The sequence below is a fragment of the Cajanus cajan genome, chromosome 11 (genome assembly GCF_000230855.2).
Source record: "Cajanus cajan strain Asha chromosome 11, NIPB_CcT2T_4, whole genome shotgun sequence".
NCBI classification, from domain to species: Eukaryota; Viridiplantae; Streptophyta; class Magnoliopsida; order Fabales; family Fabaceae; genus Cajanus; species Cajanus cajan.
The window spans coordinates 46,439,069-46,458,534 of NC_138527.1; the positions used below are offsets into that span (position 1 = coordinate 46,439,069).

The 19,466-nt window shown below is 32.0% G+C and overlaps 3 protein-coding genes across 4 annotated transcripts; 1 reads left to right on the plus strand and 2 right to left on the minus strand.

The window, feature by feature from the left end:
- Nucleotides 1–324: 324 nt before the first annotated feature.
- On the plus strand, nucleotides 325–2,931 carry LOC109795961 (NADPH HC-toxin reductase 1). The gene is made up of 5 exons (XM_020355539.3): nucleotides 325–576; nucleotides 656–828; nucleotides 902–1,132; nucleotides 1,880–2,262; nucleotides 2,620–2,931. The coding sequence occupies exons 1-5, from the start codon at nucleotides 462–464 to the stop codon at nucleotides 2,753–2,755; spliced, it is 1,038 nt and encodes a 345-aa protein (XP_020211128.1). The 5' UTR covers nucleotides 325–461; the 3' UTR covers nucleotides 2,756–2,931.
- Nucleotides 2,932–3,649: 718 nt separating this feature from the next.
- LOC109795960 (putative WRKY transcription factor 46) lies at nucleotides 3,650–5,824 on the minus strand. The gene is made up of 3 exons (XM_020355538.3): nucleotides 5,363–5,824; nucleotides 5,143–5,271; nucleotides 3,650–4,571 (listed from the first exon to the last, which is right to left on the minus strand). Exons 1-3 carry the CDS (start codon nucleotides 5,647–5,649, stop codon nucleotides 3,923–3,925), a joined length of 1,065 nt encoding a protein of 354 aa, XP_020211127.1. The 5' UTR covers nucleotides 5,650–5,824; the 3' UTR covers nucleotides 3,650–3,922.
- A 7,631-nt stretch (nucleotides 5,825–13,455) lies between these two features.
- Nucleotides 13,456–18,662, minus strand: LOC109795677 (Glycosyl hydrolase superfamily protein). Of its 2 annotated transcripts, none has more exons than XM_083066708.1 (8): nucleotides 18,329–18,662; nucleotides 18,168–18,241; nucleotides 18,013–18,093; nucleotides 17,232–17,316; nucleotides 16,764–16,861; nucleotides 14,874–14,961; nucleotides 14,088–14,442; nucleotides 13,456–13,822 (listed from the first exon to the last, which is right to left on the minus strand). In XM_083066708.1, the coding sequence occupies exons 1-8, from the start codon at nucleotides 18,569–18,571 to the stop codon at nucleotides 13,575–13,577; spliced, it is 1,272 nt and encodes a 423-aa protein (XP_082922834.1). In that variant the 5' UTR covers nucleotides 18,572–18,662; the 3' UTR covers nucleotides 13,456–13,574. The 2 variants fall into 2 exon arrangements, with proteins under 2 accessions (XP_082922834.1, XP_020210756.2); XM_020355167.3 differs by having other exon boundaries at nucleotides 13,456–13,828; nucleotides 18,329–18,660.
- Between the last annotated feature and the right edge of the window lie 804 nt (nucleotides 18,663–19,466).

Genomic DNA, 19,466 nt, shown 5'->3' on the forward strand with positions numbered 1-19,466 from the left:
ACCATTTAGCCAATATGAATGGAATGTAATGCCAATGGGTCTAAAAAATGCCCCCTCCGAATTTCAAAATATAATGAATACAATATTAAACTCATATTCAAAATTTGCACTAGTTTATATAGATGATGTGTTAATATTTTCAGAATCAATTAAACAACATCTAAAACATTTGAAAATATTTAAAAAGCTAATTAAAAGAAATGGAATGGTTATTTCACAAAAGAAAATTAAATTAGCACAAACAAAAATTAGATTTTTGGGACATGATATTTATCAAGGAACCATATATATATATGTTAAATGGTATGGAGAGTAAGTGTCCCCACTTCATGTAGATCACTCAATATACTTAATTAGAGCTATTTTTATCTTGTTTCTCTTGTTCTCATATATGTAATTGGCAGGTATCGTTTCTCTTCTTCCCATAGATCGAGTTTTGGGTGTATCGGTTGTGAAGGAAGATGGGGGAAGGTGTGAAGGTATGCGTGACAGGAGGCAATGGTTACATAGGTTCTTATCTCATCAAGAAGCTCTTGGCCAAGGGCTACACCGTGCATGCAACTCTTAGAGACTCGAGTAATTATACTTTCTCTTTCTCCTTCGCTATCTATCGTCTTGTGAAAATTGATTTAGATGAATTTGCAATAATTAACAGACAACGATTCAAAGGTGAGCCTCCTAAAGAACCTTCCACAATCACAAGCCAAATTGCATCTCTTTGAAGCTGATATTTACAACCCATCTCAATTTGGCCCCGCAATTCAAGGCTGCCACTTTGTCTTTCATGTTGCTACTCCCCTCGTCAATCAACCCACCTCTCACTCCCAGGTTCGTAAAAAATTAAGAATTTGTTTGGGTTACAAAATATTTACTGTGAGTGTCTAAAAATGGTGCATAGCAGTACAAGGATACTACTGAAGCCGCAGTTGCGGGATCAAAGAGCATCGCGGAGTCTTGTCTGAGAGCAGGAACGGTGAAGCGTCTGATATACACGGCGTCTGTTGTTTCAGCTTCTCCACTGAAAGAAGATGGAAGTGGTTACAGTTACAAAGATACAATCGATGAAACTTGCTGGACCCCTCTTAATGATTCCTTCGCTTATCGATACCCTCGTGATGACCCTTTTTATAAGGTTACTTCTCTAACTCTTCCCCTTCGTCTCATACCTCGCCTCCCTACTTTCTATTTTTCCAACACACCAAATAAACAAAAGCTTTTTTTTTTCTTCCTAATCAATATTCTTTTCTTGACTTTATTATTTAGGACTTAAATTTTTAAATTATTTTTGTTTTTTTAATGAGACTTAATTTAACTATTAGAGTTAGTCTAGTGGTTGGATGAAAAAAAAAATAGATAGTTAGAAATATGAAGACCTAAATTCAATTTTTATTAAGATATTTTTGTAATTTTTTTCTATTTTTATTAAAAAAATGAGACTTAATTTATTATGTTTTAAATAAATAAAATTTGTTTAATTTATGTCTTTTACTTTGAAAATGCAAAAGTTTTAAAACCATGTGTTAAGGGCTTCATTAATTTAGATGGAGTTTAACCTCAAGTGTGTGGTTTCAGCGGTAGGAGTTGATCCACGCTTAAGCAAAGTCAGGAGTTCGAATCTTGCCTTGTGTATGCAGCCGCGTTAAATCTTGGGACCAGCTATCCCACCCTTTGAGGTGCCTCCAACCTAGCAAGGAGATTAGTCACTGCTATCGACCATGGATACTCCATGGACCAAAAAATAAAATAAAATTTAGATGTAGTTTTAAAAAGACATAAAAATTTAAGTTTTAAAAGTAAATAATACTACTTATTTTAATGAGATGAAACTCAGGTCGAGAGACACTTGACTTTAATGTATGGGTGTGATATATATTTGAAGGACTATGTTTATTCTAAGACACTGTCGGAGAAGCATATGCTGAGCTATGGAGACGATGGAAATGGTGGTGGATTGGAGGTGGTAACACTCCCTTTAGGACTAGTGGGAGGTGACACCCTTCAATCTTTTATATCCGGTAGCGTCGCAGCTTGTATCGCACCGATCACGAAAAATGAAAGGGCATTCAAATCACTCAAATTCCTAAATGACTTGCTGGGGAAACTTCCTCTTGTGCACATTGATGACGTCTGTGAGGCTCACATTTTCTGCATGGAGAGCACCTCCATCAGTGGAAGATTTTTGTGTGCAAATTCTTATGTTTCGATAGAAGAGATGGCTAATCATTACGCTCTTAATTACCCTGAATTCAAGGTGAAACAAGAGTAAGTGGCTGGATCTTGGTTATCGCTACATTTATCATTCCTTGGTTTCTTTTTGAAAAACCAACACGAAGGACTAAATGCTAGAATTTTTTATGAAAACGGATATTAAACAAGCAAATTTTCCATGGAATAACTTTAAGCACGATTAAAGGCAAATTTAAAAATGATTTTTGTGTTTGAAAACGGTTGAACTTAACTGGGATTGAAAAGAAAACTTACGCTCACAAATTTTTGCTTTATCTGTATTGGAACCTGTGTTTTTTCATTAAATATAGTTTTGAACTGCTATCCAAATATATAGGTAATCTTAGGATGCACAAATTTTCTTACTTTCAATTTGTTAAAATTACATTTCAGACATGAAGATGGGCCGAAGAGGGATATCAAGTGGGTCTCAACAAAGCTTTGTGACAAAGGATTCGTATTCAAATATGACTTCAAGATGATGTTGGATGATTGTGTCAAAAGTGCAAGAAGGATGGGTGTTCTCTAGTCTCCATCTACACCCTTGCTATATTAGAAAATAAAGGCTTAGAAGTTGCAAAGATGAAGGGCTTTAAGTTATTATACATTGTGGAACTTAAAAGACTTTTATTCCTTCTTAGGAATCACTGAGCATTTACTATCAGTATTATATCCATTTAGTATTTTAATTAAGTATTTATATAATGGTTATGATTTACACTACTATAAATAGAGGATCAACTCATAGCATGTGTGTTCAATAAAAAAAAAATGAAAATTGAGCTGAGTTGAAAACCTGGATCAGAAAGGTCTGAGACTCAATTTGATGGAGTTTGGATATGATGAACAGATAGATCACTCGAACAACTTGTTTGACTCTTAAGTCTTAACCAGGGCAGATATAAACAGATATTTTGCTAACTGGTTTAAGGGGCACCACGTTATTTTATGATGCATACATACAAGTAGAGAGAGGCCATTTTGTTGTGTGGCAAATAGTAGATCACGGAGCCCACTAGACATGTCATTTTGTTGGGCTGAATTGATGACAACCTTTTTCTCTTGTTTGGTGAGATGATGCATTTGATGGAGTATGTTGTGTATTTGTTTGTAGAGATATATTTTTAAAGAGAAGTGTTATATCTTGTAGTTTAAATGTGATTTACATATGTTTACACATTAGTGTAAATTGTCCACTTTAAGCATAACAATTCATATAAGATCTTTTTGGATGATGACCAAAAGTAAATCTGAGAGAAGTATTATATCTTGTTGTTTAATTGGTGATATGTCAAAAGATCTCACTCCAATAGAATATGTATGAACTATATAAATCTATGTTTCTCCTATATTCTTAATGATTTTAGGTTTTGTTTGTATCCTAACAACATTGAATGTTGATTACAATTTTAGACAAAAACTATGAGATGAAAACTCGCTCACTTTAAAAATTCCATCCTGCTTGAGCCAAAAGACATGAACCAACTACAAGTGAAATAAGAAAATACAGATCCAGCTACAATTTATTTACGAATTACATCCTTGGACCTATTACATACAAGGAAAACTCCCCAAATTTGCATGACAGGGAGGTTACGTTGTCTTGATTTATGAACATGACTTATGATTACCCTTCCATAGTCAGGATCTACGACTCACCACTTAATCCGGAACAGACTATAATGCAGGGAAATTCTCACGAAGAGAAAAATTCAAGGGTGTTGAAAGGGAACTCAGTGTCAAAATCCCGTTTATGAAGCAGGATATCCAAATCCAGGATTGGGGAGTTGGTGACTGAAGTCGGGGCTGAAAGTATCTCAGTGATATCAGATTCCGAGGTTTGTATGTTTTGGCACAATAGTCCAGTGCTGTCCAAGTCATATGCTGGCAAACAGAAAGGCTTTGATTCTGAAGTTGCTGGTGATATGAATGCAGGAGAAAAAATTTCCATGAAATGGTTTTCAATCATGCTTTCGTGTAACATATTGTCCTCGTTTTCTGATCCAAATGATGGAGAAGAAAAGCAAAACCACGGGAAGATATCCTCTTTGGTTTCCATTTCCTCAGTTTTGACTTTAAGTTCTGTTTCAAATGTAAAAATCCCCTCTGGAGTTTGTTGTATTTTCTCTTGTAGTGTTTGATTCTTTTGATCATTGTGGAAATGATTTTCCTTCAAATCCATCTTTATGTTTGATGGGTATGCTTTGTTTAAATGCTTAGCATGCGTGCATGTATGTCTTCCTCTGTAGGTCACCTCAATTGTTGTTGGGTCTTCATCTGATCTTTGAACTTGCTTTGTTGCCAGGCACCCTTGTACATTTCTATGTGTGCATCTGTAATATCCTCTGCAATGCAAACCACTTTTGTCAATTTTTGGGAAAAAGTAGAAATTAACTTCTTTTTCTTAACATAAAAATATTTATAAAACCCCTTTTGTTTTATGCCTTAGTAAGGAAGTTGGAGAAGATTGAAAAAACCTACATTCTTTTTTTATTCTTTTAGTTGCTGCGAAGGTTATAGTACAGTATATGTCCAAAAATAAAGAATTAGAAAAGGAATATTAAATGACCTGTTATTATCTCATTATGAATTCGACTGCAATTTGCATTTTATTGCATTTACTGCTGAATGGGGCACATGAGCTGCCAAACCCACAACCAACATAATACTATACAACAAGTTGTCTCCACTTGACAAGAATGTACACCCTCTTGCATTACTTTGTGGGGGGGCGCGGGGGAGAAATCTCATTGTACATGCATATTTTATCTCCCCCATTAGGCAACAATGGCCACTGATTTTTCAGTTACCAGGTACCTAAGGCCCATGCCACTAACTAAATTGTTCTCTCATGCTTGTCAATAGTAATTAAAAGTGTTTAATTTTATATAAATGAGAAAAGAGCTATTATCTAACCTTGGAAACTTAGCTCCAAGGATATCCTTCTGCCCGTATTTTCTCCAGCTATATCCATCATCCAAAGACCCCTCAAGTCCAGTTCTTGAACAAATCTTCACTTGCTCTGTCCATCTGGGCATGGTCTTTCTGCACCCCACAAATTTCAGATCATGAGCCTCAACAATTCACTGACACAAGTCACAAAGAAACAAGAACTTGGGTAACTTTCTGACATTACCTTTTCTTGAAGACAGCTTTGTGCTCAAATTCATGATCCACAACCTCGCTTCTGGGGCTCCCACCATTTGTAAAAGAAGAATTGGAATCCATCATGGTGTTGGTCTTGTTCAGCATGGTGAGAGCTTTCTCATAGGACGAAAGTATTTTCTCAACCAACAATCCATTGGTTTCATTGGTCAATGGAGAAGAAGAAACCATTAGGTTACTCAGCTGCTTTGCTAGCTCTTTTCCTTGGATTAGTTCATGGATGAGAGTAGTGTGTTTCCTCTTGGTGCTCTCACCCATTTTGTGAAGATGAAGATGAACTAAAAGTAACAGCAACAGCAACAGCAATGGAATTGGTCTACTAATTTTAGTTGTAGCTAAGGCCTTGGAGCTTATAGCATGCCAAAGTGAGGTACTAATATATGGCACAAAAGAGAAGTGAAGGTGCGTGTGAAATAGACAGAGGACTGGGTTGAGGAAGGTGATACGAAGAGGGTTATATAAAGGGTGAGAATTTGACTGGCCAAACTAGTGAATTTTCCACAACGTGGGTCCTGAATAGTGGAGTGTTTAGTATATAGGATTGAGTCTTTGAGAGTGGTAGTGAGAGTGATCCTTTTTTATTTGATGTGCTGAGTGCTGACCATTTCAAACGCCCGGTCCAACCCCTTGGGTGGGTCAAGAGAAGAGAGCCTAACGCGTTGTTTCTTCTCCCTTATGAATGGACTCGGCAACAACATGGAAAGAAGATCGAAGATTCTTTTGTTGCACCTCATCATTTCTAATCCCTTCTCTGTTGTACCGAATGTTACTTTACTTATGCATAGTCTAATGTCATAACATTCAATCACTCGTAAATCGTAATTAACAACTTAATAAAGTGATAAAAGATAGTTGATTAATATTTTATCAAACATATATTTAAGTAATAGTATATAGTTAATTATGGATCATAGATGGTTAAGTAATTGGTAGCTGCGAGGGTTGTGTAACTTTAGGCTTGAATAGGACTAAATGAGAGAAAGGGACGTATGTTGTTATCGAAATTGGTAATGTAATGTGCATCACATTGGTTATGCTGATGTTAATGCTCTAACGTGACTCTCATCCCTCTCCTCCCACATTAATTCGGTAGTTGCCTGTCTTATAACTGCTAGCAGTCAAGGGAAATTAGTAGCATACCCGTAGTAAGGCTCAAGGAAAACTTTAAAAAAATGGATTCAACTCAACCTTAAAAAATCATATACTTCTATGTTCTATCCAAGTATATGAAAACACAAATCAAAGCCAAATTCTCACGTCAACAAACAAATTAAGAAAAATGAGTTGCAACTCAAATAGAAAATCAAATAAATGAAGCATGGAGGCTGCAAAGGGATTCATTAATGTTAATTTTTGGTCGTTGAAGTTTTCCACGATGGTCTCGGAAACGCGTTTTTACCTAAACTCTGATTATTTAATGTTGTTTGCCAAGCCTCAAAAGTGACAGTGGAATGTGGACATTGGAAAATATTTCATTCAAAAGTTGAACAAGTGACTACGTTAGTAAACTTAAGAAAAACAAATAAAGACTACGCTGGTAATTACTTGAATACCACTTCCAATCCTTAATATACAGGATACTGCTTCCATTTCTAAATGTAAAACACTTATGATAAGTTCACACTCATTAGAAAATTAATCAGTTAGTATTATTAAATTTGTTAATAATTTATATTATTTATTTGAAAAATGTAAGTCTAATTCTTTTTACTTAATTATTCTTTACCTAATTAATTAAGACGTGAAAGTCATATTTTCCGATTGTCATAAGAGAGAAAATTAATTTATCTAGTTAATGTATAATAACATTTATTATAAATTAATTAAGGGCATTTTAGTCAGAACAAATTAATTCGACAAACAAATCTAAAAAAATATCTACTTATAAGGATGATTGGATGAAGTAAGTATTTTCAGAATCTTTTATTGACTTTGAATTTCCTGAGTGTGTCTAGATCTTTTTTTTTAGTTGTGCTTAATTTTCGTTATTTATTGATTGCATTAGTATGAGTTTTTCATTTGAAGGTTTCTATGACTTATGTTTTGTGAAAATATTTAAAATTCATTACCTCAAGTATGTAGATGCTAGTTTGGACAATTAATTTTTATGTAAAAAGTAATAACTGAATATCATATATGTAATCTTTAGTGAAAGGTGATTTAGTAGTAAAGGGGAATTATCAAAGAATTAAAAAAAGGTGTGTTTAGAGAAGATAATTTAAGTAAATATATGAGAAAATTATGATGAAATATATGTGAATTTAATTTCACTCTCTTGTAAGTGGACTTGTGTAAAATTTTTCACAAAAAAAAATTATTCAGACAAAACAACTCCACATTTTTATCTAAATGTATATTTGAAATAGTTAGTAAAGGTTAAAAATTAACTATATAAAGAACTATAATTTTATCTAAATGTATATCTAAATGTATATAATTTTAAAATATCAATTTTTCTCTATTTCTCATCTTATTCTACTTTACTAAAGAACTATAAATTTTACACTATATTCTACATATTTTCTATTAAATCAATTCTCTCTTATTCTTTTCTATCCTTTCAATTATTGTTCCACTTCCAACAAAGCATAGGCTGAAAAAATATAGAACCATTAAATAGCTATATTTTATTATTTAAAACCTTATTTTAAAATAAATTTATAAAAAAAATTAAACCAAATAATAATGTCTTAAAGAATAGGAAGATATCAACTCTTTGTATAAGTAAAAACGTTTGTCGTTTGTTTTTACGAGATAACTTTGAAGAATTATTTTATCAAATTTAATTTTTATTTATACAATTATTTATGAATTGATTTTTAATATTTTAAAAGTAAATTATTAATAAAAAAATATTTTTTTACTATGATATAAATTGTTCATTAGAAATTTAAAATATAATATATATTTTTTATATTAATGTAATTTTAATTTATGCATTATTTTTTAAGTTCTTTCCTCTAGGGTCGATAATAGTGATTTAACACGGTGCATACATGAGACAGGATTTAAACTCCTGATATTGTTTAAACATGAATAATCCCTACTGTTAAACTACACGTTTAAATTTATACATTATATATTATACATACTAAAATATAGTTAATTAAAAATGCCGCAGGCTAAAAAAATATTGGAGGGCCTACTCGAACGCGTCTTTAGATTTTATCTTGAATTTATGGGGACAAGAGACTGCTCAGAAGTCAGAACCACCTAGTTAATAGTTTCACGGTTCCAGATTCCTTCACATGACATCACCATCATTTTCCACAAAATATCCTCGTAGTTTCATGGAAAATTTTTCAGTTTTCTTATATTTTGTTACTATGTTAATGGTATTGGCTCACTGGTCAATTTTCCACGATTCTTTGAATTAAAATTTCCTTACGTGATACGTAACCAAATTTGGTGGGTCCGATTTCAGTCATTTCACATTTATCCGTATCAATATTTTTTTTTTTAAGGACATCATCAATTGAGATATTTTTTAATTATTAAAAAATATTTCACATTTACACATCACTCATTTTTTTTTTAAATTTAAATACTTTCATAAACATTCTTCTATCTAATTTAATATCTCTTTTAATTCTTAAATGTGTCCCACAATTTAAGAAATATATTATAAATTTACTTTATAACGTTAAGAAATATATCATAAATTTAATTTTTAATAAAAAAGACTGAAATATTTGTGCTTCTATACTTCGCGGGTGCTTAATTAAAATTACCCACAATGGAAGCACCTGTCCATTGTAGATGCCACAGAAAAACTCCTGGATTTTAGAATTCGTCTTGCAGATGAGCTAAATTACATTTTTATTCCTCTAAAATATTTAATTGTAGGTTTAGCTCTCTAATTTTTAATTTCATAATTTTAATTTTTTAATTTGATAACATTACAACTTTTATAGTATAATTAAATTTGTTTATTTGTTGGTCATTAAAATTGTAATATTAATCATATAATATTATAATAATTAATATTTAAAAATCTTTAAAAAAAATATCTTATTCTTATTTTTATCTTTTATGGTAAATGTGAGAAAAAAAGAGATAATAATGGAGGATAAAAGTACAATTTAATATCACTGAATATTAATTGTTATAGTGTATACTTAATGATGAATTTATGTTATAATTTTAATAATCCACCGACTGACATATGTTAGTGGAACTAAAATTGTAGGTTTTATAAAATGAGGGAATCAAAATTGAAAAATCAAGTGTGGAATGGATATTGTTTAAAATTAAAGAAAAAAGTATTTCTAAAAAAGATTTTTTTAAAAAACCAATTCTTTAAGAAACTGATGAGATTTGGTTCTTAAGAAAGCAAAAAAATAAATTTTTCTAAAAAGTACGAAGCTATTTAAAAAACAATAATTTAAATAAATACATAAAAAATATAAAAACGCATCAAGAAAAATTCATTATCATATATACAATAAAAAGAATGTTAGACCTTTTATCCATAAAAAGGCTTGTTTGTTTGAATGCTTAATCACATTGTAAATTATTGTTTATAGACATTCAGGTAAACGAATATACGAGTCTTAGACGCTTCATTTATCCAAAAATACTGTTTAGACTTTTTAAAGTGTGAAAGAAGGACAAAGGATTAATTTTTAACAATTCGTTACTCATATATTCTACTTCCCACTATTGCCTTCGTAGTTCTTAATAGATACCTTTTCTTAATTGTTATTCTCTAATTACAATTGAACCTTCACAAATTTCTTAATTGTTATATATCAATTGATCTATATTCTTTTTTATAATAGAATGTATATTGTTGCCTATTGCTAATGAGTCTAATAATTAAGGACACTAATTGCACAATATCTCTATTAAAAAAGACATTTATAAAAAAAATATTTCATATTCAAATAAAATATATATATTTACTTTCATTTAAAACTCAATAGTCTACTATTGTTCTTTTTTTTTTTTAACTTCTGCAATAATGATGTCCTTCATTAAAAAAAAAACTAACTTTTTTCTTTTTATCTGCTCATTTTGAAAAGATTTTTTTTATTATCTATCTATTTAAAAATCCAAAAAAAATATTAATGACTATTTTTTTAATTATTTCTTTATCATTACTTAATTCTTAATGTCTTCGTTAGTGTATATAGTCATAAAACTATAGTAAAAGTTTATTAATTTTTCGTTGTAGGTATGGCAAGCTATAACTGCAAAGGAATGCCAAGAGGCCAAGGATTATGATTACTTAGAGACATTTGGTGATTCTATTGAAAAGTTAACAGCGGATGTTTTCACTGACATGAGGTCTATTTCTGTGAACAATGAGTGCTACGCACTGTTAAACTGCACCAACACATACTTTGTGACTCGGAAGTAGCAGATAGCATTGCTGACACAGTGAAAGGTGCTGAGTAGTTATCTTTGGAATCAACTTTTGGATGGGAGCTAGAAACATATTTCTGTGGGGTAAGTAAATTGTTTAATATTTGAGTTCAGTGCATGCATGGCTAAGATGACTTGTTCAAATCACTTCACTTGAAATTCTGTTTATGCATGACATGCAATTAATTACATGTCTCTGATTGGTTTTTACATGAGATATAATCCAAGTGTAATTTTTATTTTTATTTTTCAAAAAATTCAAATGATGATTTGTCATCTAATGTGCAAGTGATTTTTGAAACCGGTTATTTTATAATTGCAGTTTTCCAAGTCTCATGGCTAGTTGCTGTGGCAGAATGTTCAAATAAGATGTCGCCATGCTAAAGCCATTATGGTATTTTGAGGCCTTTGCTCGTGATATGGTGAACAAATAGTCCAATACCATCATTGCTTTCGTTATACGGCATCACTTTAGATATATTTATGAATTCAAATCGAAGGTTTAGATAATACATATTAAATCTATAATAATTTTCAAGGTTCGGAGTATAGGTGTATGTCTTGATTATGTTTGAATGATAAATGAAATAAATAATAAAAATTAATTAACTACATGAAAAAAAAGAAACAATCAAAGTTAATCACAAATTTTATTAAAAAATAAAATTATTTTTATAATTTAACTACAAGATATTCAAACCATAACTATGTATAATTCAAAATGTAAAAAGATAATATTTTATTAAAATATATTTTTTTTCTTCATAATTTAACTTAGAGATATGTTATACCTTCAAATTGCATTTGTCGAATTACTGTTTGAAAGGTTAAAAGTTGAAAATAATAACTTAAATTATTATTTTTATTTTAAATTAACTGACAAAATATAGAAGTTTAAAAAGTTGAAAGATATTTTGGTGTTTGAAATTTGAAAGATACAACATTTTCCTTTAACTTATCACAAAATCATTTTATTTGTAAGTGGATTCTATTTTTATTATTAACTAACAAAAATAAGACATTTTGTAACTTACTGTTACTTTAAAAAGTAAAAAATAAAAAAAAATAAGAGTAAGCCATTAATTTTATAATAGTTGAATAGTTGTAAAAAGTAGTTGAAGGGTAAGAAAATTCAAAAAAAAAAATGAAAACAACACATTTCCCTTATTAATAGTTATTAATATTATTTATGTCAAAGTGTAAATAAAAATGATTAAATAAAAAATATTTATGCATAGATTAAAATATTATATATTATAATAAAAACATCGTTTTCACTCTTTAGAATTACAATCAATGTAAGAAAATATTTGGGCAACCTTTTGTCGTAATTCCGAGAGAATGTCGAGCCAAAATTGTCATCGCAAGTAATAATTCATAATTATAACAATATTGCGGATGAAATTAAATATAAATAGTTCAAAATGCGATAATTCTCAAAATTCAACTAGAAGTTCGTATATGAAAATTAAGGAAAATAGTCTATTGTTGATGACTAGTTTTCATATAAACGAGAAAATGTGTAAAATTTTATGGGATTTCATTAACTTTGGGAGGGGAAGGAGTTATGAAAGAGGGAAAGTTCTTCACTGATCAAAAATCACCAACTTTAGTTTGGCACTTGCGATGAAAAGCGTTTAAATACGCTTTAAAGTTCAAACCGGTCAATTCAATCGGTTTGATGACTTGTTCATTAATTCTTTAAAAACCAGTCCATCTCTGAAATTGCATAAAAAAATAATAAAAAAAACCTGGTTAAACCAATCCAAAACCAGTAAAAATCCGTTAAAAAACCGATTTGACTTGCTTTCTATTTTTTTTTAATTGCTACAGTACCCTCAAAGATTGAGGGATTTCAATATATTTTTCTATGTAAACTCATAAAAAATTTTAAAAAAATTAATTTAATTATAAAAAGAATAATTCAAATTATACTTATAAAATAAAAGTAAGATAAAATTATAGAGATTAAAATTATAAGATTTCAATAATATTATAAAATATTAAAAAAATTAGTAAATTAATAAATAGTAAAAATAAAAAATTATTAAAATTACAATATAGAAATTAAAAAATTTAAGACAAAAAGATAAAAAAAATATACTTAAAAAATTATTAAAATTAAAATATAGAAATTCAAAAATTTTAAGTGAAAAGATAAAATTATACTTAAAAAAACTATTAAAATTAAACTATTTAAATATATAATAATATTATTACAAATAAATTAAAATATATAAAATAAAAATAAAATGACTAAATAATTTAAAAATTAAAAAAAATTATCATAAATATTATTTAAATAAATTATTAAAATATAAAATATAAAAAACTGTACCGGCACCCTCTCAAATAAGATGAGTACCATAAAATTTCTCTTTTTTTTTTACACAAGAATTATTTTGTCGATTACTTTTTTTAATTTATAAAACATAATTTAGTCATTTATATTAATTTATAACTTTTTATCCTGATTTCTAATAAATTTATATTATTTTGTTACTTAAACTACTGTATACAACATTAAAAAACATAAATTTAATTACTATCTGTAACTACAGTTGAACCAATGAATAAATACTTTCACTAATTTAATCATCAATCCAATTCTTAAAACATTGATTTTGCTCAACCCTTTGTGCCATGACATCGTATCTGTGCAAGTTGTAACTGAACTAACTGCGCATTTGCTCAAACTGAACAACTGAAAAAGAAATTCTGATTTAACCAAAAGGAACATTTAGATTATACTCAAGTACATAACAGTTGGGAACAAACACTAATATGGGCAATAAATGTAGTACACAAACGGGGTTTCACAGAAGGTCAAAAAAATAATCCAAACCTTGGCCAATTTCCCAGATCGAAATGCCACATCCCCATGAACGGGCTTCCTCTAATCGCAAAGAAATCGACTTCAAAGATGGATAGAATACCGCATGCCTGATATCCTTGTCGTCAGAGTAAAGGAAAAAATGCTCCCCACTTTTCTCATCCCACTGCAGTTCAGGCCTGTGCTTCTCCAAAAGTGCCAGGTAATCTCTCCCAATAACAGCCCCGCCACCTGCATCTGCACTCTCAACATTTAACTACTATGCAAAACAATTAAGTTTTTAACTCAAAAGCCAAAAAAGAAAAGCAATAGTCCTCTAAGATGATGCCAAAGTATCAAAATTGCTCATAAGGGTGCTCATGGTCCACTCAAAATGTGTGTACAACCATTAGTTTAGTTCAAAGGAAGAAATACAAGGGATTTTTGCCCTGGTAATCCAACCTCCTTCGTTCCCCTCCAACCAAACAAGTAAAGTTAGCAAAGGAACAGGAATTACCCCTTGAAAGGGAGAAATCATTTCCATAGAAGTTGATGCCGAGAAGTATCTTGGGGGCAAGGCTTTGGGCTCTATTGCCAGAGGTACCAAGAAGCAGCTGGAGAACAATTTGAATCCATTTCAGAGGTGCATTAGGACCAGGATTATGAGGATTAGAGAAGTCATATGTCATTAACGAGAATCCATCCACTGCTTCACTTAAAGTCTCGAGATCTTTTGGACCAAAGTCATGCTCTAGCAGCTTCTCAGAAGATGGTGGACCTATAACATAGATCAACTGTAGCTGCTTCCCACTAATTTTCTCTGAGCTTATAGAATGCAGTGCATCTCCAAGCTGTTTTACAAACTGCAATGCCTGCATTTGGAAAAGAAGAAAACACCATATCTATTACTAGAGCATGCCTAAATACAAAATGAATAAGCTGTCTAACAGAAACATGATGAATGAATTTTCAATTTTTTCCCATGGCAATGAATATATGCTACTAGAGTTATCAATAACAAAACTGTCTTACAGGTAAGGTGAAATAATCATAATGGCATGCTTCAAATTGCAGAGAACTTAATTATGTGGTCTATGTTCCATGTGGAAAAGGAACAACCTCAGTCATTAAGCAATGGCAATGGTAATGTAATATAACCACATAATGACTGACCTTGCAACTTTAAACATTCAACAGATTGGAAGAAATTTTAATAGCTCGGTACATGAATCACTGGCAGACTTCCGTATTATAACTTTGCTGTATAAAAAGTATTGACAAGATTAATGGAACAAATGCTCACCAAATTCCGCATGTTTGGATCATGCAAGATCCCATAAGCTGCCCACCTTGACCAAGATTCTAAAACAATACCATCATATCCCATTTCCCTACAGCAGAAGAACATTCACATGAGAGCATTTCATAGCACAACAGACTGAGAAAGGAAGTGCTTCATATATGCTTCTGATTTATCTGAATACATGCTTCCATGAACAATTTCTGATACCCCATGCAGTATATGGGTAATGAGTTTGCTATAGAGGAAGAACCTCTTTACATAAGGCCTTTGGCGGTGTAAAGAAAGCAATAATACACCATAAACCATGTTCAGGTAAAATAAATAATGGGAAAATTACAAGAAAAAAGGAATAATTGGCAATGATATCCCTGATTTAAAAACAAACCACTCCAATGGTTAGTTAAGTCGATTAGAGTTCACTTAACATCCACATGTTAAATGTTACAGATATTGTGAATATATTATAGATATTGTGGATACATATATTATGGTTATTATCCTCACTATAAATTAGGGATATGATTATATTAGTTTCCATAATATTAGAGATTAGTATCTCTATCATTTATTATATTCACTCTATAAATAAGATTGGTATGTGTACAACAATACACACAATTTCTGAATCACAATATGGTATCTAGAGCTTAGGTTCTTTTCTTTTAGAATATATTTTTCTCTCTTCTTGCAAAGGCCCTCGTTGCAACCTCCGGCCGCCGCCGCCGGCGGCGGCTGCCTCCGGTCGTCGCACCGCCGACCGCCGCCTCTGGTTGCTACCTCCGCCGCTTTCGGTCGCCAACTCCAACCGCCTCTTCCAGTCTGCCGCGTTTGGTCGCTGCCTCCGACCGCCGCATCCAGTTGCCAACTCCGGTCGCCGCCTCCGGTCGTTGACTCCGAGTACCGCTTCCAGTTGCCGACTCCGGTCACTAATTCCGACCGTCGCTTCCGATCGCCGACTCTGGTCGCTGACTCCGACCACCGCTTTCGATAGCCGCCTCCGGTCGTCGCCTCTGACCGCCGCTTCCGGTCACCGACTCTGACCGTCGCTTTTGATAGCCACCTCCGGTCGCCGACTCTGACCGTCACTTTTGATATCTGCCTCCGGTCGCCGCCTCCGATCGCCGCTTCCGGTCGCCCACTCTGACTACCGCTTTCGATAGCCACCTCCGGTCTGCGCCTCCGACCGCCGCTTCCAGTCGTCGACTCCGACCGCCGCTTCCAGTCGCCGACTCCGACCGTCTCTTCAGGTGGCCACCGCCTCCGATCGCCGCCTCCGACTGCCGCTTCCGGTCGTTGCCTCTGATCGCCGCCTCCGACCGCTGCCTCCGGCTGCCTTCGGTGACCAGTTAGCAGATGTGTTCACAAAATCGCTTAAAGGACCTCGGATTGATTACATTTGTAACAAGCTTGGTGCAATGATATATATGCTCCAGCTTGAGGGGGAGTGTTACAGATATTGTGAATATATTACAGATATTGTGGATACATATATTATGGTTATTATCCTCACTATAAATTAGGGATATGATTAGATTAGTTTCCATAATATTAGAGATTAGTATCTCTATCATTTATTATATTCACTTTATAAATAAGATTGGTATGTGTACAACAATACACACAATTCCTGAATTACAACATTAAACATCATTAACCAATTGATTGGTCAGTTGACTTCTAACTGAACTACAAATATATTATCAAGAATTCCGTCTGCACACGGCACCAAGAGACAAAACCGCTGATGATAATAAAAAACTAAGTAGCTAAATAAGAGACCATGAGAAGCTTATAAGCAAAAGCAAGACATTTTCTAGCATTCAATAAATAACTGTTCTCATAACGCCATAAGCCTAAAAGAGACATCTAGAAAAATAATCAGAAGCTTACTCGCACTCTGTTACAATAAGATTAATGGCTTTGTCCCTTAGTTTTTCCTTCCTCAGCAGCACTGCTGGTGATGCTTCCAGAACAACTCTAGGCAAAATCTACATCCAATGAAAAGATAAAAAATGGATGGTTTAGTGAGGTCTGTTACAAAGAAAAGGATAACAAGAATCCTAAGACAATTAAACAAGTGTTAGGTTCAACAAGTTAATGATATCATGAAAGAGGGTTAGCCACATAAGTAACCAGTCCAAGGCCAAGATCAGTCCTATTAGCAAGCCTATACATAATTCTCTAATTTAACTCCACTTTCTAGTTTACATATCCAGTATTACATGTCATCAAGTAAATAGCTTTCAAAATGAAAATAAGATACGTGCAAGTGCAATAACTTTTTGGATAAAAAAGGCATTTAATTTATCAGTAATGAGCTGAAAATAAGTTTGAAGGTAGAGGACTCATTCATTGTACCAAAGCTTCTCCTGTCTTTTTAAGATCTGACATCCATCCTCGGTCAGCATTATGTCTCCCCTCTAGAACTAAGCTAGTCTGTTGGCTGGCAATAACAACTGATGAAGCAAAACCATAAAGCAATATAATAAAAACACACTAAATAACAAACCCCAGGACTTATAATCAACTATTCACTAGAATTTCATCCTAGTGCATAAATTAGAAACATATGTGAGTATATAAAAAATTCTGTTGACCCTCAAGAAGGCTGTTGATAACAGTTAAAATCAACCCTGGTGTTTTATTTCCAAAAGTAAGGCATCTAAAGTCATCATAATTGTAGTAAATAAAAAGGAAGGATACATAATATATAGAACTAAGAAACCCGAATGTAAAGCTACTAGAAACTTTTGAATGCTTGTAAAATACATTTTAAAGTTCTGATGAGCTGGCACAAAGAGAGTTTGAAATGAAACAGATCTTAACTCTGCTCCCACCCCACACCTCAACATTTTCAATAAGGATTTGTATGGATAAATTTCTGCAGAAACACTACTAAGAGAAAAATAGGAAAGAAAAATGAAATAAGCTTCTCTATAAGCTAAGATTAGCTTAAGCTAATTTGTCAAAACTCCTTTTTAGTAGTTTTTTCAAAATCTTATTTTTAACTTAAGCATAAGTTAGTTTTAGTTTCTGGAGAAATTAATTTCAATTTTTCTTCCTATTTTTTTCCCCTACAAGTGTTTATAGAAAAGTTTATTCAAACACACCATAAGACATTTAGGTCAGAGGTACATACCTCTTTAGATCATACCAGACGGGTGATAAATGTGTAAACTTTGAGTTGAACCTTTTTGCCAATTCATAACCTCGAGAATTCCTGTCACAAATAAAAAAAATTGAACATGCAAAAAGGTTCAAAATAAATATACAAAAAATAAATAAATAAAATACCAGGGAGTAATGTAGCCAAGCACAGGATAGGTATAATGGCGCTGAGAGGTATTTTCTGATACCTTAGAATTTTCCTAATCCATTGCAAATTTTCAACATTAGATACTAAAATCAAAACTAGAAAAGGAAAAAAAAACTGTTGTGATTTGGGCGATACTCACGGTGAGTACATGGTGGTAATTAGCATGGGTTGTAACAAGGCCTTGCTCATACACATTCGAATCTTTATATTCCGACTGAGAGGATCGCCTGAAGCGGTAAGTGACGATGATAGCAATGATTGAAGACACGATGAACAAAACAACGAGTTTGCTGCGACCGGAAGCTGAGTCCACTCGTGCAGAAGATGGTTCGACTCGGTTTTCCCGACGACCGCCACTCGGGCCTGATCGCTTCTTCGCCATCTCGCCCGACTAGGTTTACTAACACCGGAAAGTAGGAAACGACACCGTTGTGCTTCGTATCCTATATCTGTGTAAGGCAAACGGTCACATGCACACACAAAAAATATAAACTGACTATAGTTCTTAGGAAATAAAAATAAAAATATTTTAATTTTTAAATAAATGAAAAAAATTATATGTTTAACTAAGTATGTATTTTTCTATCATAAATGCAAGTATGTATATGATACTTTGGATATATGAGAGAAAAATATAGATAAAAAATTGTTTATACAGGATATTATGTCTTTCAATATAGACTTCATCTTTTCACACACTTAAAAGTCCAACCCATATTGTTTACTCAACATTTATTATGAAAAAAAAAAATAGTGTACATTTTGCTAATTGACACAAAAATTGAGAAAGGTGTGAAAAATAAAGAAATATCAATAAGATTGGTGATATAATGTGATAAAAAAAAATATAAAAAATAAAATGTTTCAAATAGGTATCTATATTTTTTAAAAAAAATCTATATATCATTGCTCCTTTGTTATTCTTGTTATTTCTACGTTATTTAAGGCTAATTTAACTAGTATAATAGTAGAAAAAGATTATGAGGCATGTCTTTGTAGCAAGTGAATTTTTGTGTATCATAAAGGGTTTAAGTAAAGATAAGATAACCTCTAACATGACTTTGACCATGTAGCATGCTTTATTATTTTTTATTTTATTTTTTATTTTTTTACTTTTTTTCATGCAATGTATCATGCCGTGTAAGAAATTATATGGATGCAATTTCATTTTTGCATATCCATTTTCTTTGGATCAAGTAAGAAGAATAGAAATTAACTAGATAATTAAAAAGGTAATTTATCTCAAGTCATATATTTTCTTTCCTTTCATATTAACA